Source organism: Cottoperca gobio, chromosome 14, assembly GCF_900634415.1.
Source record: "Cottoperca gobio chromosome 14, fCotGob3.1, whole genome shotgun sequence".
NCBI lineage: Eukaryota > Metazoa > Chordata > Actinopteri > Perciformes > Bovichtidae > Cottoperca > Cottoperca gobio.
Window position 1 is genome coordinate 13,631,142 of NC_041368.1, and position 18,835 is coordinate 13,649,976.

The 18,835-nt window shown below is 42.5% G+C and overlaps 1 protein-coding gene across 6 annotated transcripts in view; it reads left to right on the forward strand.

Moving 5' to 3' along the window:
- Positions 1-18,835, forward strand: part of abr (ABR activator of RhoGEF and GTPase) — a 123,634-nt gene extending 104,799 nt beyond the window's left edge. For 5 of the 6 annotated variants that reach the window (XM_029447365.1, XM_029447366.1, XM_029447367.1 and 2 more), the window contains 7 exons: positions 12,635-12,694; positions 13,124-13,233; positions 13,328-13,467; positions 14,369-14,503; positions 14,632-14,737; positions 15,393-15,546; positions 17,361-18,835. In XM_029447365.1, coding sequence (XP_029303225.1) covers positions 12,635-12,694; positions 13,124-13,233; positions 13,328-13,467; positions 14,369-14,503; positions 14,632-14,737; positions 15,393-15,546; positions 17,361-17,450 — 795 coding nt within the window. In that variant the 3' untranslated portion in view covers positions 17,451-18,835. Of the gene's footprint in view, positions 1-3,249; positions 3,749-12,634; positions 12,695-13,123; positions 13,234-13,327; positions 13,468-14,368; positions 14,504-14,631; positions 14,738-15,392; positions 15,547-17,360 lie in introns of those variants that run through there. The other variant, XM_029447371.1, reaches the window with a different exon arrangement.

Here is an 18,835-nt window from a genome sequence, read left to right on the forward strand (position 1 = left end):
GCGTGTGGACTAAGTGTGAGCCCACAGTATTCTGGGTTAACACGTCTGCATGAACAGTGTACTTGGCATGTTTTAATGCCATAAATAGTGCATGAGCTTACACTAGACAGAGTGGAGCACGTGATGTATGAATGTACAGTATGTGTTTGCGTTCTTCCGGGAGTGCATACGGGCATGTGTGTTCACTCCATGGCTTTTCTGATGTGATGCGTTGTGAAGCGCTGTACTGCGGTTGACCCGTTAGTATAGACGCCTGAACGCTGCTGCTGCTGCTCTATAGAGGAGCTGTGTGAGACTGCGGCTGTATGAATCCAAAATCATCAACTAGGCCTGTCACGATAATGTCTGACGATGTATTGTCCCAGAAAGAATTGCGAAAAACAATATTATTGTCATTTTAAGTCCATTTTATGCCACTGATGTAATGATAATATAATAGCATAATATAACATGTACACCCTTTAAAAAAAAAAAAGCGATAACATTTTAATTCTTAAGAACATTCAGACATTTGAATTTGAAAGAAATATAAAAATATCTAATAAAACAGAAACAAGCTCAAAGTTCACAATAGCTGCGAACACATACGCGCATGCATCCATGCATTCAACACACACACACACACACACACACACAACCTCACACACATTTGACCTCCATGCCAAAACTGGTCGCCAAAGGGTGGGGAAATGTTTGTGGACCAACTGACGGCGCAAGCTATCGTGCTGCTGGTCGCAGCAAACAAAATCATAAAGGTATGATTTATATTATATCTCCACCTTCCTCGATGGAGACAGTGAGGAAGGTGACATGGTAATCTCCTGGTATGTGAGGAAAAGACACTTTGCTGATGACTGCGAGGTTGCATTGTGGACAATATCTTTCTGACCGTTAAAAGGAAAGCCATCAGCCAAATGCAGGCATGTGCAGAGCAATGTTAAAATCAGGCTTCACATGGCTGGGAAGGAATATGTGATGTGTTGCATCATGCGAGCTGTAGAAGCCGGTGCTTTTGGAAGCTTTCTACTAGGAAGTAAATCCGGATATATCGAACTTTGCTGCTTCGATTTTGACAATTCTTTTTACAATGTGTCTCTTACGAGAAGTTCGATACCACATTGCTGCAGCTTTGCTTTAAGGCAATGTAGCTTCCACATGTCTCCACTCTGGAGAGTTCCCAATATTGGACAGGAAACCCGATGATCATGATCTTTGATGCATGTGGTAGCCGCATGTCTTATACACATGTCAGACACATGTACAGTATAACGGTTAGCAGACACACAGTTAAAATATACCCTTCTATTTCTGTGTTCCCCTTCTCTCTCATCTTTCACAGAAATATCTCCTGTCTCCCCGTGGGTTTTTTTTTTTCCCCTCCCATTTCCAAAACATGGTTTTCCCAGACATTCTTTCCAAGTCATGACGCATGGAGCGTGTACGTCTCGTAGTTACGAACTCTGGGAGTTAAAAATACTCTGTGGCGAGTGTTGGCAGAGGTCTCTTCCACACTAACCCCTCCCCCTCCTCCTGCATTGTCGGTCACAAAGTCACCACTTCACCACAGAACATAACCCACATGTTCTTACTGCAGGGTATCGCACTGTCTACTGCTAACCGAGGCGCCTTGTGATGACACATTGAGAGTGCTACAACCAACCATCATTTTCATTATCGAGTTATCTGCTGATTATTTTATACGATTCATCGTTTGGTCTAGAAAATATCGTTACATTGTGAAAAAGGTCCACACCAGTTGCTGAAAGTCCAGGGTGATATCTTTAAATGGACTGTTTTGTCAGTCCAGAACCTAAAGATATTCACTGTAATATGATATAAAGGAGAGAAAAGCAGCACATATCCATATTTCACAGTCTGAAAACTGTCATTTCTGTATGATTATCAAAATAGTTACAGGTTATTTTTTCTTTCGATGAACTAATCGGACAGTGAAATCATCGTTGGCGTTGACTCCAGTTGGTTTGTTGAGGTGTGTTCAGAGCCTACATGGACTTAATAGTAACCACTGAATATATTCTCCTACACTTTCCAGTGGTAACAGTTCTCTTTGAGAGGAATATACAACATTCAAATCATTAAATGCTCATCTAGAATATCAATATCTTTAGTCATGTTTGTATTGAAAAAGGTTTCTTCTGTCGGGACTTTTGATTAAGTCAATATCTGAGGTTGACACAGTTAGCAGAGAATGATATTATGTTTATTTTCGGCGCACGTATTTATGCATTTCCCCTGCCGCCCTAGTAAACACAGCTGTGTCCCACTATTTCAGTTGATCGAGGAAATTGTGTTCCTTGCTTGTCGTCCTTTCTGAATCATCAGAAGACGTCAGTCTACCTGACACAGACTCTGAATTACAGCTACCATCCAGCCCAGCAAACAGTCTGTCGTACTTTGTCGCGAGGTTTTAAAATGCAGCCTGGTGTCTGTAACCTTTCCCAAGCAGAATATCTTTCCCCTTCTAATTCAAATAGGATGGGACACGGCAGATGGAGATGGAGTTTGGCAGGCACACACAGACTCCCCCTGCCCCATATCGATCCCCTATACAGAGGAATACGCCTTTTAAGAGCAGCCAGCTCCGAGTGCCCTGTTGAATAAAGATGGTGATTCTCTCTGCGTGTCTCCGAGGACGTGCGAGCGAGCTTGCATGTGGAAATCAGGGAACTGTAGGAGCGTGGTGGGGAGAAGTCATCTGCACAGAAAGCCTCGGTAACAGGCACTCAGACAGAGAGGAAGAGGAAAATGAGGGCTCTGACATCTGACAATGACATCTCCAAGATTTCTACTGAGATGTTGTTTTCCACTCTTTTAGACTTTTCATCCACAAATATTTAGCATTGTCACTTAAGTTTCACCCTCTCTTCCTCTCTCTGTTCATTACACTCCTCTTGTTTACTCACTTCCTGAGTGTGCTGACCATCTCTGGGAAAGGTTGTCAAAGGGTCAAAGCACGGAACAAAACACAGTGCCGCATTTAGCAGTTCCTCCCTCTCCCTCTCTTTCACTCTCATTGACTGTTTATTGCTCCCTCCTCCCTTCTTTGGAGGTGTGTCCATCAACATCTGGAGAAGCAGGGCCGCTCGGTGACAACAGGAGCTCTTTCACTCCCCCGATCTCACTCTCTTTTCTCTCTCTCTCTCTCTCTCTCTCTCTCTCTCTCTCTCTCTCTCTCTCTCTCTCTCTCTCTCTCTGCCTCGCTCTAGTGCTCTGTGTCTGTGTTTGCCGTTGTGGAAGTCAGATTGCACAGCGAGGAGATGTTGGCAGCTGACTGTGGAATGAGCTCACAGAGGAATTATTATCAGGCTTATCAAGGCGACCATGGCAGCATCTTGTTCTCCTCCCTTATATCACTCTTTCCTTTTTTGAAGTGAATATCTGACTCAGTATCAGCTGTAGGACACTTCTTTTTTTTCTTCTTTATTTTTTGCTGGTGAATTCAGTGAAGCTACGTGGGGATCCATCCTCCCCTCTGCTTGTTGTAAGCGGCGTACTCCCTCCACCTGTGTTTTGAGTGGAAGAGGCATTCAAAGGCTTTGGGATGACGGAGATTTTAGTGTCGGATGTAAACTTGAACTCGGTGTGCGAGCGTCTGGAGCAGCACTGCTGCGTGGACCAGAACCAGCACAATCTGTCCAGCCAGCCACAGACCCCTGTCCTCAAGAGGCACAGCAACACCGGGGCCAAGCTATGGGGCCGCGTCCGCAGCAAGCTGCTCCGACAAAAGGTCTCTCTGGCTGACATATACACACACACACACACACACACACACACACACACACACACACACACACACACGTCACATACACACACAAGCTGTGTTTCCTCTCTTTTATCAATTGTTCTCTCCTATTTATCACCGTGTCACTTCCATCTGTTTGCTCTGCCTCTCCTTTATGCTCAGTCTGTCTCTCTCCATGTGCGTGCGCTCTCTCTCCCCGGGTGTCTTTCTTTCAGTGCAGACTTGACTATTGTTCTTATCTGATGGCTCTATTGACTGCAGTAGAGGCAGTGATGTAGTGCTGAATACAAAAAGGTGGTTAACTGACCTGTCGTAAGACCAGCCACTTTAAACACAAACATAGTATTTGTTTAGAAGATAATACTACTACTAATAGTTTCTGCCTTTTATCCTCCTTAAATGATCGTATTCTTAAATAGCTGACATCTATTTGATGCTATTTACTGAAATGCGTACGGTAAATTACAGCTGCAACGATTAGTCGACTAATCGGTTTGTCGCACAGAAAGATAATCTGCAACTATTTTGATAATCCTGCAAAGATGGAATATGGAGATGCTTATTTTATATTAAATTAAAGTGAAGATCTTTGTTCTCTGGACTGACGAAACAAGACATTTAAAGACATCAACTTGATGGACATTCTTCTCAGTTTTCTGACATTTTATAGACCAAACCAGTGAAAATAATCAGCAGATTAATCGATAAAGAAAATATTAGTTAGTTGCAGCCGTACTGTAAATATTTGTTACCAAGCCTTATATCAGCTTTGAAAAGTAGCTACCACAAGCAAGTGTTTCCTGATATTAACATATTGATGCATAGCACAGATACTAGGATAGGATATAACTGAACTGTACAATGTAATTGCTAAAAGGTGAAAATCACCATCACTGCTTTGATGGAAGAGTCGGTTAAACAAGAAATCACAATGTCCTCCCTATTGTCATATTCCTGCTTTATATTTCACCCACTCTGTTTCTGACAGTCTCTGTTATTTCTCATTTAAAGCCCCTCATTGATGAACGCCTGGTATTCCCAACTCAATAGTGTTGATTGTGAGATATTCAGTATCAGTGTAGCTCCCCCTGCTGTTCAGTGTAAGCATCGTCCTCCTCTGGCTGAGATGATCTGATGCCCCTTTTTCATCTCAAACTCAGATTCCACTAATTAACTGTCACATTATCCCAAATAACCTCCGAAACGTGCGTCTAGCATATTTTGTTTTAGTACAAACAGCATTGTAAGTTTGATTGAATTTTGACTTTTTATTTCTCGTTTTTAAGTAAGTAGCTAATTATAGCCAGTTAATATTGTCATTTCATTTTGTTAATGTAGAATAGTTTTAAGCAGGATCCTGTTTTTTTGCACTTTTATTATTCAAAGATATATTATGGTTGGTCAAAGTAATGTAAGCCAGAGGTGCCCACACTTTTTTGGCTTGTGAGCTACTTTTAAAATGACCAGGTCCAAGTGATCTACCTGTATTAAAAAGAAATGCTGCGACGGGGGGGTGCTGGTAGTGCGTAGTTCACCCCTCTCCTTTCCTCCACTATGTCTCTGACTGTGTGTGTGTGTGTGTGTGTGTGTGTGTGTGTGTGTGTGTGTGTGTGTGTGTGCAGGAGCGAAACAGAGCGGAGGAGGGAATGTGAATGCGCAAGGCAAGAAAAAAACAAAAAACATGAATTTCAGGGGGCGCGGGGATTGATCGACCTTTTGAGCACCCCTGATGTGAGCAAATGAGGGTTAGAGTAACATGTCTGTCTTCCCTAATTCACTTGAAATTTAGACCATTTATAGATGGAAAATGTAGCGATGGCTGAATGTGTCTTAAGGATTAAAGTTCATTCAGAAAGGCCAATTGTTGTCATTTTGCTTTAAGTATTCAGGTTGGACTGAATGACCCTTGTGCTGAGGGATCTGACACACACACACACACACACACACACACACACACACACACACACACACACACACACACACACACACACACACACACACACACAGGCCTGGTATGGCAGTTTAAATGCAGGTTCTGGATTGTGACTCATGTGTTGAAGCAGGAAAATGGCTCCTTTCTTTTCTTTTGCTCCAGATGCTGTTTCTATGTGTAAGATAGAGAAGAAGCACGTGAGCCTGATCTGGTTCTATGCATAGCTCTGCACATGCAGCTAAAACTATGACTCATTTTTTTATTTTTTTTTATATTACTGTGTTTGCACATGTTTATTCAGCAGTCCTCTTCAGCACGAGTGCACCGCCAGCATTTTAAGACGTAATTTGTGTGCATAATAAACCGGTTCAGGACAAAGAATCCAAGTCGAGATTCGGCTTGAGTGCTTTCCATTATTCAACAGGTGCCTGAAGAAGGCTGACCACTGTTTATACTGAGCGGGATGAAACGGGGATTACATACTAAGCCCAGACTTTACTGCATCAACCTACAGGTCCTATATTGATTAATGTTCCTCCTCTCTGTACACGCCTCTCCATGTCTTAATGCCAAATAACGAGATTAAGGAGGTTTCCACTTTTCATAGGTGTCCAGATTTGTCCACTTCGCATGTGATCCTGTCCCCCCAACTCTCACCCCGTGCAGAAATCTCCGTTCCCCTAACTACTCTGTGAGGTCCCATTCATCCTTTCATTCATTTTCAATGAGTCTTTGAATGGCAAGTTTTATAAGTAAACTTGTGTTGCACTTTTTGCCTTTTGATCCACAATTCTCCCATTCTTCGCCCTTTTTTTTCCTTTATGGAAACGGCCGAGTGCCCTTCTAGTTTTCTTTTAATATTGTTCTTTAATATTCATATTCATTATTTTAACAATATTATCAGCTGTGTTCAGGTAGAAATTTTAAATGGTCCGAAATCTGCTTCCAAATACTGTCTTGAAATTGTCTTAAAGTACATGCACATACCCGTAACAAGTAATTATTGAAGGGGGGAGGGAAAGTGAACTTCAGGGCATATTGCTTTTTCTGTTTGTGTGCATCTGTGTCATGCATGGTGTTATTAACAGGGTCCTGAGAGGATGCGTGGGGGTACAGGAGTACACCGGGGACTTGTCCTTTATCCTGAAGCGGCACCTAATTAAGACACGGTGGGATGAGACGGGAGGCTGGCTGGGAACACTAATTAGACTAGAACCAGACACAATGTATCGTATGTGTCCCAACAAAAACAACAAATGACGATTAAGCCGTTATTCACTAGTAGTCTGGGTGTTTTTTCGGCTGTGTGTTTAACATCGTGTTCTTTCGGCCGATGACCTGTTTGCAGGCAGGTTTTGTTTTCTTTCCTTTGTGGAGTTACAGCCCGCTTAGTGGGGAGAACAATGGAGCTGTCGAGCCGGCTTAGCCATGGAAGAGAATCAGATCCGACCATTATCATCCGCCTTCATCCCACCTTTCGCCCCCGCTGCATTTTAGCCCACATACAAAATTATGCTCTTCCATTTTAGTATGTTGATTAGTGCAGATGAGATATTACGGTTTCATCCCTTCTGCATGTCTAATATGCCAGCCAGTCCCCTAATGGCCTTTTATATAGGCCACATAAATCTCTGTCTGTCCCTACTCGAGGGCATAGCCCTTTATTGGCCCCAATCCATCCCCCCGTGCGCAGGATCTGCATTTGGTTAATGAGCTCCAGGATGGGAGCGACAGGTCAGTTCAGCGCTCTCAGGTTGATACCCACAATGACCCCCTCTCGGAGTCCAGCTTCTTCGCTTCTGGTCAAATGCGGGGTGGCTTTAATCTCAGCAGGGTGACGGCAAGGCATTCATCATCTAATAATTAGGTGGTGCGAGTTACCTGCTCCGAGACTGACGCATCAGACTTCCTCAGTTACTGTGTCGACTCTACTGAGTACACATATGATCTAATGCCTTGCTGTTAGTAGTAAAGATCACAAATAACCTGAAGAGTGAGGTAATGAGCTATCCCACGACTATGTAATGTCCCCAGAAGGCCGATGAGGGAAAAACATCACTGTAGATATGTCCAAGGCGAACATGGAGGGTTCATCAAAGGACAAAAATGTGACTTAGATCCCAGTCTCTTAATAGCATATGTGGCTTTTGTCACCGCTGCTCTAGATTAAATCAGAAATGTGTTGTCGTGTCTGTATGACGGGAACAAAGCAGTGTTTGCATCTGTGACTTCACCCTGTGGGCTTTATATAATAGCTGAAGGAATGGGAGCTGATAGTTCTATTAATCTAAGCAGGATTAAAAAGAAAAAGCATGCTTCATGCCTTTTTAATTGCTTAAAAGTTAAGCATCCATCTTTAGGCTGATATCAATCTTTAATGAGTATATTTATGGTGAACATCGGACAAAATAGTAACAACAGATAAAGGAACATCAATGAGAATACAGTAGGGTGTTTAAGGGAAAAAACAAGATTGAAGTGCTTGTGTTTAACTCATTCCGAGCATTAAAGGGATGTTTGACTCTTTCTCTGCTCATAAGTGTAGGATAACTCATGGTTGTGTGTGCAGGCTGCAGGCAGGGTGGTGTTGCATAAGTGTAGTACGAGTCTGTGTGTTGCTGTTTACAAGCCCTATAAGAGACACTGGCTGCAGAGATGCAAGACCACTCTGCAAATCACAACCCTCTGCCGGGTGAAAACCCCCGCCGATTGGCTCAAACAAGGAAGTGAGGGATGAAGGCAACATGGCAACCGACCTCACACGGCCATGGTGACATCAGCAGCTGCTGAGTAAAGAGGCTATCACTGATACACATATAAACATTATGCGTATGTGGTTAATTTGTCTAAAAATAGTCATGCTGCTTGTACTCTGAAGCATAAATACTGCAGCATGATGTGATAACCGGTGGGGGGGGCTCAATCATTCCACAAACACTTGCTGTAATCCTGCTGAAAAACTAAGGAGCCGTGCAGTTTGAGCTACGTTCCTAATTAAAGGAGTAATAAAAAGCTTTCTGCAGATAAATGAATATTTAATCAGCCGCAATGGAAAACTAATGAAACACAAAGGAGAAATTAAACAGAAATTTGCATATCAAAAGATCAAGTTGTGCATTGAACATTGTTGCCAGCGTGCATTAGCTCTCCAGCACAACAACAATGATCTAATTAACTGTGCGGGGATTTTATTATTAAAGGCTTTAAACGCCACTTCAGTAACTGACTGTTTGGCACAATTTCTTGTGTAAGACATACATATTCATACGTGTACAGGACAAACAAGTATGCAAACTGCACTTAACTGCAAACGGATTAAATCTGCATAACATATGATACTAGAAATGATCACTAGTCAGACATTAGATAATAATTAGGACATTACATCATTTGTAGTTGTAGCAAGCAGAAATCCCAAAATGTATAAGAAAACCTTTTACTGCAGGTGTGCGTTTGTTCCTTGCTCGTCAGTAAAGAATGTGTTCTGATGGATGGATCATACCACTGAGCCCCCGGGGTGGAACATGTTCTTATAGGACCTTATGCAATGTTCTTACATCGCCACTTGAGAATACTGTACATGTACTCTTTTTCTGACGAATCAGGACCTCTGATATACTGTATGTTATTCTCCTGCTGTGGATCTGCATGTGCTGAACCTGCGTCTCCGAGGCCTCCTGTGTGTTTTGTATGAAATGTAAACGGCTCCAGAGGGGTGCAGACCTCTGACTGTCCCGCTGTCTGTTGTTGCTGTCAGTCTCATACAGGCTGCAGGAGCATGGCTCACATGTCACGTGCCATGTGGCAGCTGAGCAACATGACTTATCTTATCTGCTTTGTTCTGTCCCTGTAGCTCAGTTGGGGCAGAGTACAGACTGCACTTACTTCCTGACTTTTGAAGTTAAGACTTGGTGGTCGTGATAAATTCTGTTCTGCTTGACTGACAGAAAGTCCAACCAGAGGCAGGAAAAGATACTGAAATCAACCAACAATTATCTATGGGCCTTTAAGGTGGGCCATATCACATGACAGCCACATGCCTGCAGTTGCATTCGGATGCACAAACACACCAAAGATGGATGAGATGAGGATGTATGTGTGGAGTCAGGAAAGTAAATGGGCGGCACGGTAACCAGCTGAGCCACAGACCTGGTACACACCGAGAGACGTACAGAGTGAGCGGCTTACAGAGTTCCCATATAACACACACACATACACACACACACACACACACACACACACACACACACACACACACACACACACACACACACACACACACACACACACACACACACACACACAGAAGAGACTTCAGAGACCAGGTATACTGGAGAACACAGATTTAAGGCAACAACCTTTATTTAAGTGCCAGGTGCGTCTTCAGCAGAGTCAAAAGAAACATATTTATTGCATTCTATATTAGGAAAAAGCTTTAAGTTTGTGCCGTAAATGTAATGCGTACAAATCGGATTGTAAAATGGTTTGTTAAATTTAAAGTATATTGTGCTTATTGTTGCTTTTCGCCGGGCTGAAGTACATTCTGCCATCTTTGATAGTTTCCACGGTCCTACAAAGAGCTTGGAGCCATATAAGCCAGAGGATATCTCAACAAAAAAACAAACATGATACACTTTCTGACTTTTATGTGTGTGAAATCCCCTTCAAATATTCTGATGAACGGTAATCAGTCATTGCACTTTTCTTCTTTTTGGAGTGAGATGAAAGGGGACTAAAGCTATGCTGGTTTGTTTTCTGCTGGTTCTTAAAATATCTAAAAAGATATTAAAATACACTAAATAAGTCATATGTTCTTTATAGTATTTTTTTCTTATTTGCCTTAAAAACAGCCTTAATTCCTTTGTGGCATATCCTACTATGTCCTTACTATCCGACTTTAGATCTTGGCTACATTCAGAGTCCTATTTAGACGAGTATAAGAAGCTTTATTTGGGCACATCTCGCATGCATTCCCTTTGCTTCTATCTCCGGTCCCTGCTCTGTTACCTGCAGTTTTCTGGCTCAGCTGTCACTCAGGATAAAACCTTTAAATCCTCTTAGCGCTTTGTTTAAACCAGCCGACTGGACACATCCCCTGATAAGTCACATTTCATTTCCAAGAAAGCTGTCTCTTGTCATGCAACCTTTCTCCTGACATTTAGTTTCCAATTCTGATATTTATTATAAACTAAGTCCATCTGAGTTCTGTTTAGGCCTTCTTAACCGTCGCAGTCATCCGTTTAAATCAGCTCATTCCCCAGGTAAGGGAAAGGGGGAAACACATTCCTCTCAAGTATTTTTTAATAAAAAAGAGCCCAGTCGAGGATATAGTTTCGAGAGGGGTCAATGAGTGGAACCACTGCTTGTAAAGGGCCCTCTTTGTTTTTACAACCCTAAAGCAGTACATTCATTTTTAATCAGGGTTTTTTATTTAAGAAATTACCAAAGCAAATAGGTGGGAGGAAGAGTTTCAGTTTTTTCAGTGAGTGTACTTGGAGGGGTTACAGGAGCAGTGAGTCCCGGATCTCTTCTTCTCTTCTTGGCAGTAGCTGTGTAAAGGCCCCGTTGCAGTGATTACCTGTCCCTCGTCTCAAACCCAAACCCTGCTGGGAAAACAGGCTTTAACGATAATAGGAATGCGTGAAACCGATGCCAAATGGCCTTTTTACGAGGTAATGAAATACTCTCACTGACAACTTTTAATGGTTGCTGCCTAATGCTGACAATCAGAGAAGTGTGCTGCCCTTGTGCTCACCCAACAATCATTATTTTCCTCTGAGTTGAGTACATCATTATGCATGGTTTGTAATGACATAACTGTGGAGTGCAAACGGCCTATAAAAAAAGGCATTAGCTGTTGTGGCCTCACGCGGCGGGCACACACTCCAGGAGACTTAAAACAACAACAGGCTGCCGGCTATCATGTCTCAGAGAATGTGTGCGGTGAAGTATGCCGAGGGTCTGAGCCGATCTGGAGCCCTTGTTGGGCCCCTCGAGAGACTGCAGAGGGTAAATGTGGGAAACATAAGTGGCATTGTTCTTTCCCAAAGTAGACTTAGTAACTGTGTTGTTGTAAAGCAGCAGTACCCGGGCACAGGATACGCAGACGGCTTGACTTTAATCTGGTTATATACAAACATAGAGCAGATAAAAGGTGAACTCTGGATATTAATCACAGTTTTAAAGTGCTTTCCCTCGCCATCTCCTTCTCTTTTAAACTGTCAGTTGCAGCTTTTGGCTGGTTCCAACATATACACGGTCACTTGTGGTTGTAGACATTCCCTTAGTAAGGGTTTCTCAATGCAGGCTTTAAAACGTTGTCTCTCTGTTGTGTTTGTCGGTGAGGTGAGGTGAGGTGAGGTCGGGGAGGGGAGCGAAGTCGTCAGCCAGTTCCCGTAGTGTAGTGGTTATCACGTTAGCCTAACACGCGCGGGCCAGCGACGTATAGGTGTAGGAGATGTTTTCTTGTCCAAAAGCACTTTTAAAAAAAAAGAGACGGTTCGAATCCCACCTTACCCAAACAAACTTCCCATATTTCATTTTGAATATTTTTGCGAACAGGTTCAAGACCGGGCGAGAACAGTTTTTGATTTTCTCCACCACTAACAGGTGGTGTCTTCTACACAGCAGCATGTGTTACTGTTCATTACACGAGGCTCAAGTGACGAGTAGCAGAACAATTGTTCCCCACGATTTATGTAGGAATAGTTTTGTTGAAAACCGTTTTCTTTGTGGTGAATGTAGACGTAGTGACGCTGAAGTGAATCATTGCTCTCTTAATGCTATCATGAAGAAACGTGACTTTTCTAAGGTGACAGTTCTTATCTGATGATTTGGTTATGCAGTCCACTCCGTAGGAAAAATCCCACTAGAAATGAAGCCTTATTTGGTCAAAGTCCTATCACCTAATGTCTTTCTGTCTCTGTTGTGTCTTTCAGCTGGATCCTCAGACTGTGCAGTCCAAGAACTGGCACATGGACGTCATAGAGATGAACGGGGTGAGACACAAGAAATGTTCACTCTAGCTTACATTATGATATATATGTTCATATTGTAATGACATGTGTTGTGTTTGGCAAAGGCAATGTAAGTTTTTCTGACTGCAGTGTTTTTATTCAGTGGTTGGTATGTTAAGAACACTGTATCCTCCTGCATCCCAAAGTGCTGATCCCTCAAAAGTACAGATAAATAAAAAAATAAAGAATTTAGTTGGTTATATAAAGAGATTTCTGGAAAATAAATCTGTTTGTCTGTAAAGTTTACAATAAAATCCAAATGTTTAAGTGTTAAATAATGTATGTGAAAACCTCTAAATCTCAATGCAAACAAAGACAACACAAAATGTGGCCCGTGAGGGTCCTAAAGTTCATTTCTGGCTTCTTAGAGCGATGCAGTTTACTTTAGCTGTGTTGTTTGTTCATGGTCAGATCAAAGTGGAATTCTCCATGAAGTTTACAAGTCGAGACCTCAGCTTGAAGAGAACGCCGTCCAAAAAACAGAGCGGGGTGTTTGGAGTCAAAATCAACGTGGTGACAAAGTACGTATGTTTTGTTATTGAAGCCCACATGGGCTACTACTGGACCTTACAGATCAACTGCCTGAAAATGAAATATGACTTTAAACGTCCACAGGCGCGAGCGCTCCAAGGTGCCTTACATTGTCCGTCAGTGCATTGAGGAAGTGGAGAAGAGGGGGATCGACGAAGTGGGAATCTACAGGATCTCTGGGGTGGCCACTGATATCCAGGCCCTTAAAATAACATTTGATACCAGTAAGACTCCATATTTCTCTGTCTGACACTCTTTTCATGAGGGAAACTACAATGATTCACTGATGAGATTTTGCTGTTAAATATATCTCTGGTTTATAATCTGTTGCTACTCCATAGTGCTGAAACTGATAGTTTGGTGTCCTGCATCAAATCATTTGTACTGTCAAATTATACAATAACATGTCAGTTAGTACTGCAACTAACTAACTTCTTTTCATCGTCGATTATTTTGTCAATTATTTTCTTGATTAATCGTTTGGTCTGTAAAAAAGAAAGATGGGAAAAAATGTTGATCACTTGTTTCCAAAAGCAAAATCAAGTGACGTCCTCAAATTTCAGTTTACGGTCACAGAGGAGTAAAGAAACCAGAACGTAAAAACATTTAAAGAATCAGAATTTATTTTCTTAAGAAATTACTTGAACCGATTAATCGGTTATCAAAACAGCTCTAATGCCTCATCATCAAGCATGTGCCTACTTTGTCTCTAGAAATGTCGTGTGTGCATGAAGGCTGTGTGTTTGCAATTAGGATGTACATACAATAGTTGTAGATGCAGCCCAGGGTTGTTGTTTTGTAACTGAGGCCATTACTCAAACACCCTGTAGAGAAGAGATTAGTGTGTACTGGCTGTTAGGGAGGCCAGGACAGATGAGGAGCAGCAGCTGTCCAGTGTTCCAAGTTTTCTGTTTCATAAGAGTCCCTCAGCGTTGTCACACGGCTGCCAGATCCAACCGAGCAGAGCCCAGTATCACCTTTCATTTGTGTGCGTAATATCAACCATCTGTGTCTGCCTCCATGTGGGTTTGTTGCATCATTCCTGGAGAGAGCAGCTGTGTTATTGTTTGTCTGTAATAATGCAGTTCACTTTGTAATGGCTCTTTGTTTGTGTCTGACCTGTAGATACCAAAGATATCCTGGTGATGCTGAGCGACATGGACATCAACGCCATCGCAGGAACACTGAAGCTGTACTTCAGGGAGCTGCCGGAGCCTCTGCTCACCGACCGCCTCTACCCCGCCTTCATGGAGGGCATAGGTGAGACCTTTAGTCTCTGAAATGTGTTTGTTTGTCATCAGTGGGGAGTTAAATTAACCCAGCTGGAAGAGATGAGAGCTAAAGTTAGAGAGAGCTGTCATTTGACATCTTTGTCCTCTCCGCCGCAGCGCTCTCCGACCCGGCTGCCAAGGAGAACTGCATGATGCACCTCCTGCGCTCCCTGCCTGACCCCAACCTCATGACCTTCCTCCCTCTGCTGGAGCACCTCAAACGGTACACACACACACAGGCCACAGAACATGCCCCATCTATCGGTATAATGAGGAAAGTTAAGTTCATTTGTGGACAAACAATGTCTCCACTTCATTCCCTCTTAAAAGTTTCCTCTTCCAAAAATGTTCTTGTGTCATCAATATATTAATGCTATCCTAAGATGTGCTTTTATATACAAGATACAAAATAATAGAGGGACATTTTGATGTCCTATGTTCAGATCAACTCACAGCTTCATTCAACCAGACGATTTTCAGTCAGCTCGAGTGGACCTTTCTCCTTTGATCAACATGACATATTCCTTTAAGTCCTACAGAGCATATTAAAAAAGACTTGAATCTACGTTTTATAATCTTGTTTATTTATGTCTTAACATATAATTCTTTAAGTGTGTGGATTTGTTTTATATTATTCAAAGGCATAAAATGTATAATTTCCCCAATAAAATATCACAGATGTAAAGTTTTATTCATTTTTACAATACACTTCTTAGATCTTGGTTGTTTTTAACTATCACTTCTTTTACATCTTCACATTCATGCCCAAAAGCCTCCCAGTACAACCACTGTGCACTTTCTGTCTACATGTGTAATGCCTTTGACAACATGGAACCCCCTCCTGGACTGACGGGGACTGTTGGTGTTTGTTTTTGCAGGGTGGCTGAGAAGGAGCCCATCAACAAGATGTCCCTCCACAACCTGGCCACCGTGTTTGGCCCCACTCTGCTCAGGCCCTCAGAGTCAGAGATCGCTAAGGGACAGCACATCACCTCTGCCTCTGACATCTGGTCACATGACGTGATGGCACAGGTACCTACAGACAGACGCATTTGAATTTTGATGCTGACCAATAACTTTAGAATTGTAGCAATGTTTAGACAAAGTGTTATATCTTATTAATAGAAGTATGACTGGTGTGTACATGCAGATTTCCTCGTTCGCTGCACATGTTTTTCGGATGTATTTCACTCCCACGCTGCTAAGTGACCCATGTCACTGCGGTCCACTCTCCCAGCTGTATTTAGGCTGCAGGCCATCCAGTCATCTCTACTGAGAGATGAGTTTCCTGTGCACAAATGTATTTTCTTGGCAGAATAAACAACATCCAGAGTAAACCATCATAAATGGGGCAGCGTGCACATGCAGGAGCCCCGTCTGAGTGTTTGTACTGGGGCTTCTTTAAATTCTGACTGTTTATTGCATAAGTATACAAAATGTCAAACACCAAAGAAAGATGCTTCCACCACCATATCCTGAATATAATCTCATATGGGGACATGATGGATTCTCCCACGTTTTGATAAAAGAACCCATCTAGCAATAATGAAGAGATTCCTGGACATGTTTTAGAGAATATGATCCAGGGACTCACAAAATATCTTCTCGGAAAAGTCAAATACATATTGTAAATTCAATTACTCTGCTATTACTTACTAGCAGCATTTAACAAACAATAAATCCAATTAAAGTTTCCAGACATAAGTCTGTCTGATGAGACGGATTTAAGGGCGGATTAAGGAACATTTGAGGAGCAGTGTGAAGTGGAACTTTGAAATGTGAGTAAAGTTTTTTGTGTAAATTGTATTTCACCAAATGAGTCACATTGAGGCCAAGAATAAGTATTTTTCTCATGGGAGCTGTTGCTAAGCAGCCAACAAATATCAGTTAGCAATGCACAAGTGCAAAATGCAGCTTCAGAGAGACAATGGAGTAAAGAGAAACTTCTTACATAAATGCTGAATTACACAAAAGTTCAACATCAAAGCCGACAAACGTACTTAAATGTTAAATACAAGTTCAACAGTTGAACACAAAATCCCTAATTATCATTTAAGTCACCAAAAAAGAGCAAAGTCTTTCAGTTCTAACCCTTTCTGTAGTGAGTTGTATGTAGAATGGTCTGCTTCACATCATGTGGTTCATTTTTAGTAGAAACAAAGTAATGAGGAATAAATCATCAAGTGAGTTTAAACTATGCACCAATAAATTACAGTTAGATTGACATCTTGTAGACGTTGAGAACCCCTGCACTATGCTGCGTTCCAGACAACTAGGAACTCAAACGTTTCCGACTTCCGAATAGAAAGAGACACCGGAGCGCCACTGAAAGTCGGAGTTCCTACTTGTGACCTCGGTACAAATCCATCTCCATTCTGATGGATGTGAACATTGGAAATGCTAAACCATCGACTAAAAGTATATTTTCCTGTTTTTATATATATAAAAAATCTATGCTATCATATAGTAAAACCTTTTCTGCGTGTAATTGATGTCAAAATCTGTCACCAACGTTATCAGGTAGCTGGTTATGGAAAACAACCTCTGGAAGTTGTCTTCTCTTCACATAACAAATGCCGCAACAACAAAGAAAGTAGGCTGCACTGCTGGTGTACACTTGCCAAAGAAACATCAGTTTGTCACGATCGGACATGTTTATTTTTTATGTTTAGCGTCGAGCATCTGGTCAGCTAGGAGGCAGGAAGTTGGAAATTTCAACTGCGAAAATTCTGATCTCCGAGTTGTCTGGACGCAGCGTTAGATTGAGACAGAAAACCAGGATCATTTGGAATGAATTCAAATGAATTTCTAATCAAACCAACTTTGTTTTGTTTTTTCTTTCTCAGGTCCAAGTGCTGCTCTATTACCTGCAGCATCCTCCCATCTCCTTTGCCGAATTAAAGCGCAACACGCTCTACTTTTCCACTGACGTTTAATCCCCACCCACCTCCCTCAGCGCGCCTTATGGAGAGGAGAGAGTGAGAGACTCCACACAAGTCCTGGTCCTCGCCGCTCGTCGTCATGCCTCACCTCTCCTCCCAGCAGGCAGCTCATCTTAACTGTACAGCCCCTCCCCCCCTCCCCCCCCCCCTACACACACACACACACACACACACACACCCCTCCTGTGTGCACCCCCCAAACCAAACACTTCACCCCCCAGTCCTGAAAAGAGATGGAGCCGAGCACGTAGGGAGGCGGTGACGGAGATTTCCTGGTCGTCTAGTAGTCACATGTCATGTCCTGTTTGTTATGTGAGGAGAGCAGAGCCGCCCCGCGCCTTTCACCGACGAGACGACAAGGCATTCTGGGAGCACAGCGGGAAAGATGGAGGAGGGGGGTTCGGAGGGCACAGCCTGGCGCCGTGGCACAGGATCACCTCTGTGTGCGTCGTGGTGTCACCTAGTGAGCACTTTCCCAGGCGCTGGTTTGATGATCTCAGTCGCCTCCAGCTTCTTTTTCCTGATCAGAGGCATGCCAGAAAAATTACATTTACATGTTTAATAATTATGTTTTGATTCCTTTTTCTGTCTTTCTGGCTTTGTGCATGTGGTGGAGGAGGAGGCTGGCGTGTGTGAGTGGCAATGTGGATGCACTTGAGTGAGTAAGTGTGTGTTTAAAGGGACTATGAGAACTTGTGAGGTTTAGAAGTGGCTGGGAAGCCGTCCTAATGAATGGCTGGTGATGTGTCTCTCTGTACTGACAAGACAAGAGAGAACTGCCCTCCCCAGTGAGTCTTGGCCAAATTAGCCCTATTTATTTTAAATATATATAATATGTGTGCCTGTACAGTTCTGTGCGACTAGAGAAAAGCTCTAAGGAGTCTGTTTTTGAAGTTTATTCAGGTAGTGATGTTATTTTTAGTCTGATTTTCTCATTCACCATGTCCATGGTTGGTAAGCTGTACTGAAGAGATCGACAGAAAGTCTGCCAATTAATTTCAGATCACTTTGTAGAGGAGAAAGGGCACTCTGTGACATGAGGGTCGTTGTGGGAAAAAACACAACGAATGGAACATTTAGCTTTTTTTTCTTGTTGTTTCATTGCAAGCCTGTTCCAAGTGTCTTACTGCACCGGTATAATCTATAGAGTTGATTTGTGTGGTTGCTCTCATTGCATGTTCAGCTTGTCAATCAAACCAGGCCAGGTAACACAAAGGTAGGTTGTCTCTGCAAGGCCCTCGCCCTCTGCTCTGTACAAAGCCGACCTTTCTGCTATCAAGCCTGCGACATATCTTAAAATACTGTAAGCACTGCTAGAGGAGTACTATTTGATATTTTTAATATAAGATTAAAATGAAAATAAAAAAAGTTGTATTTTA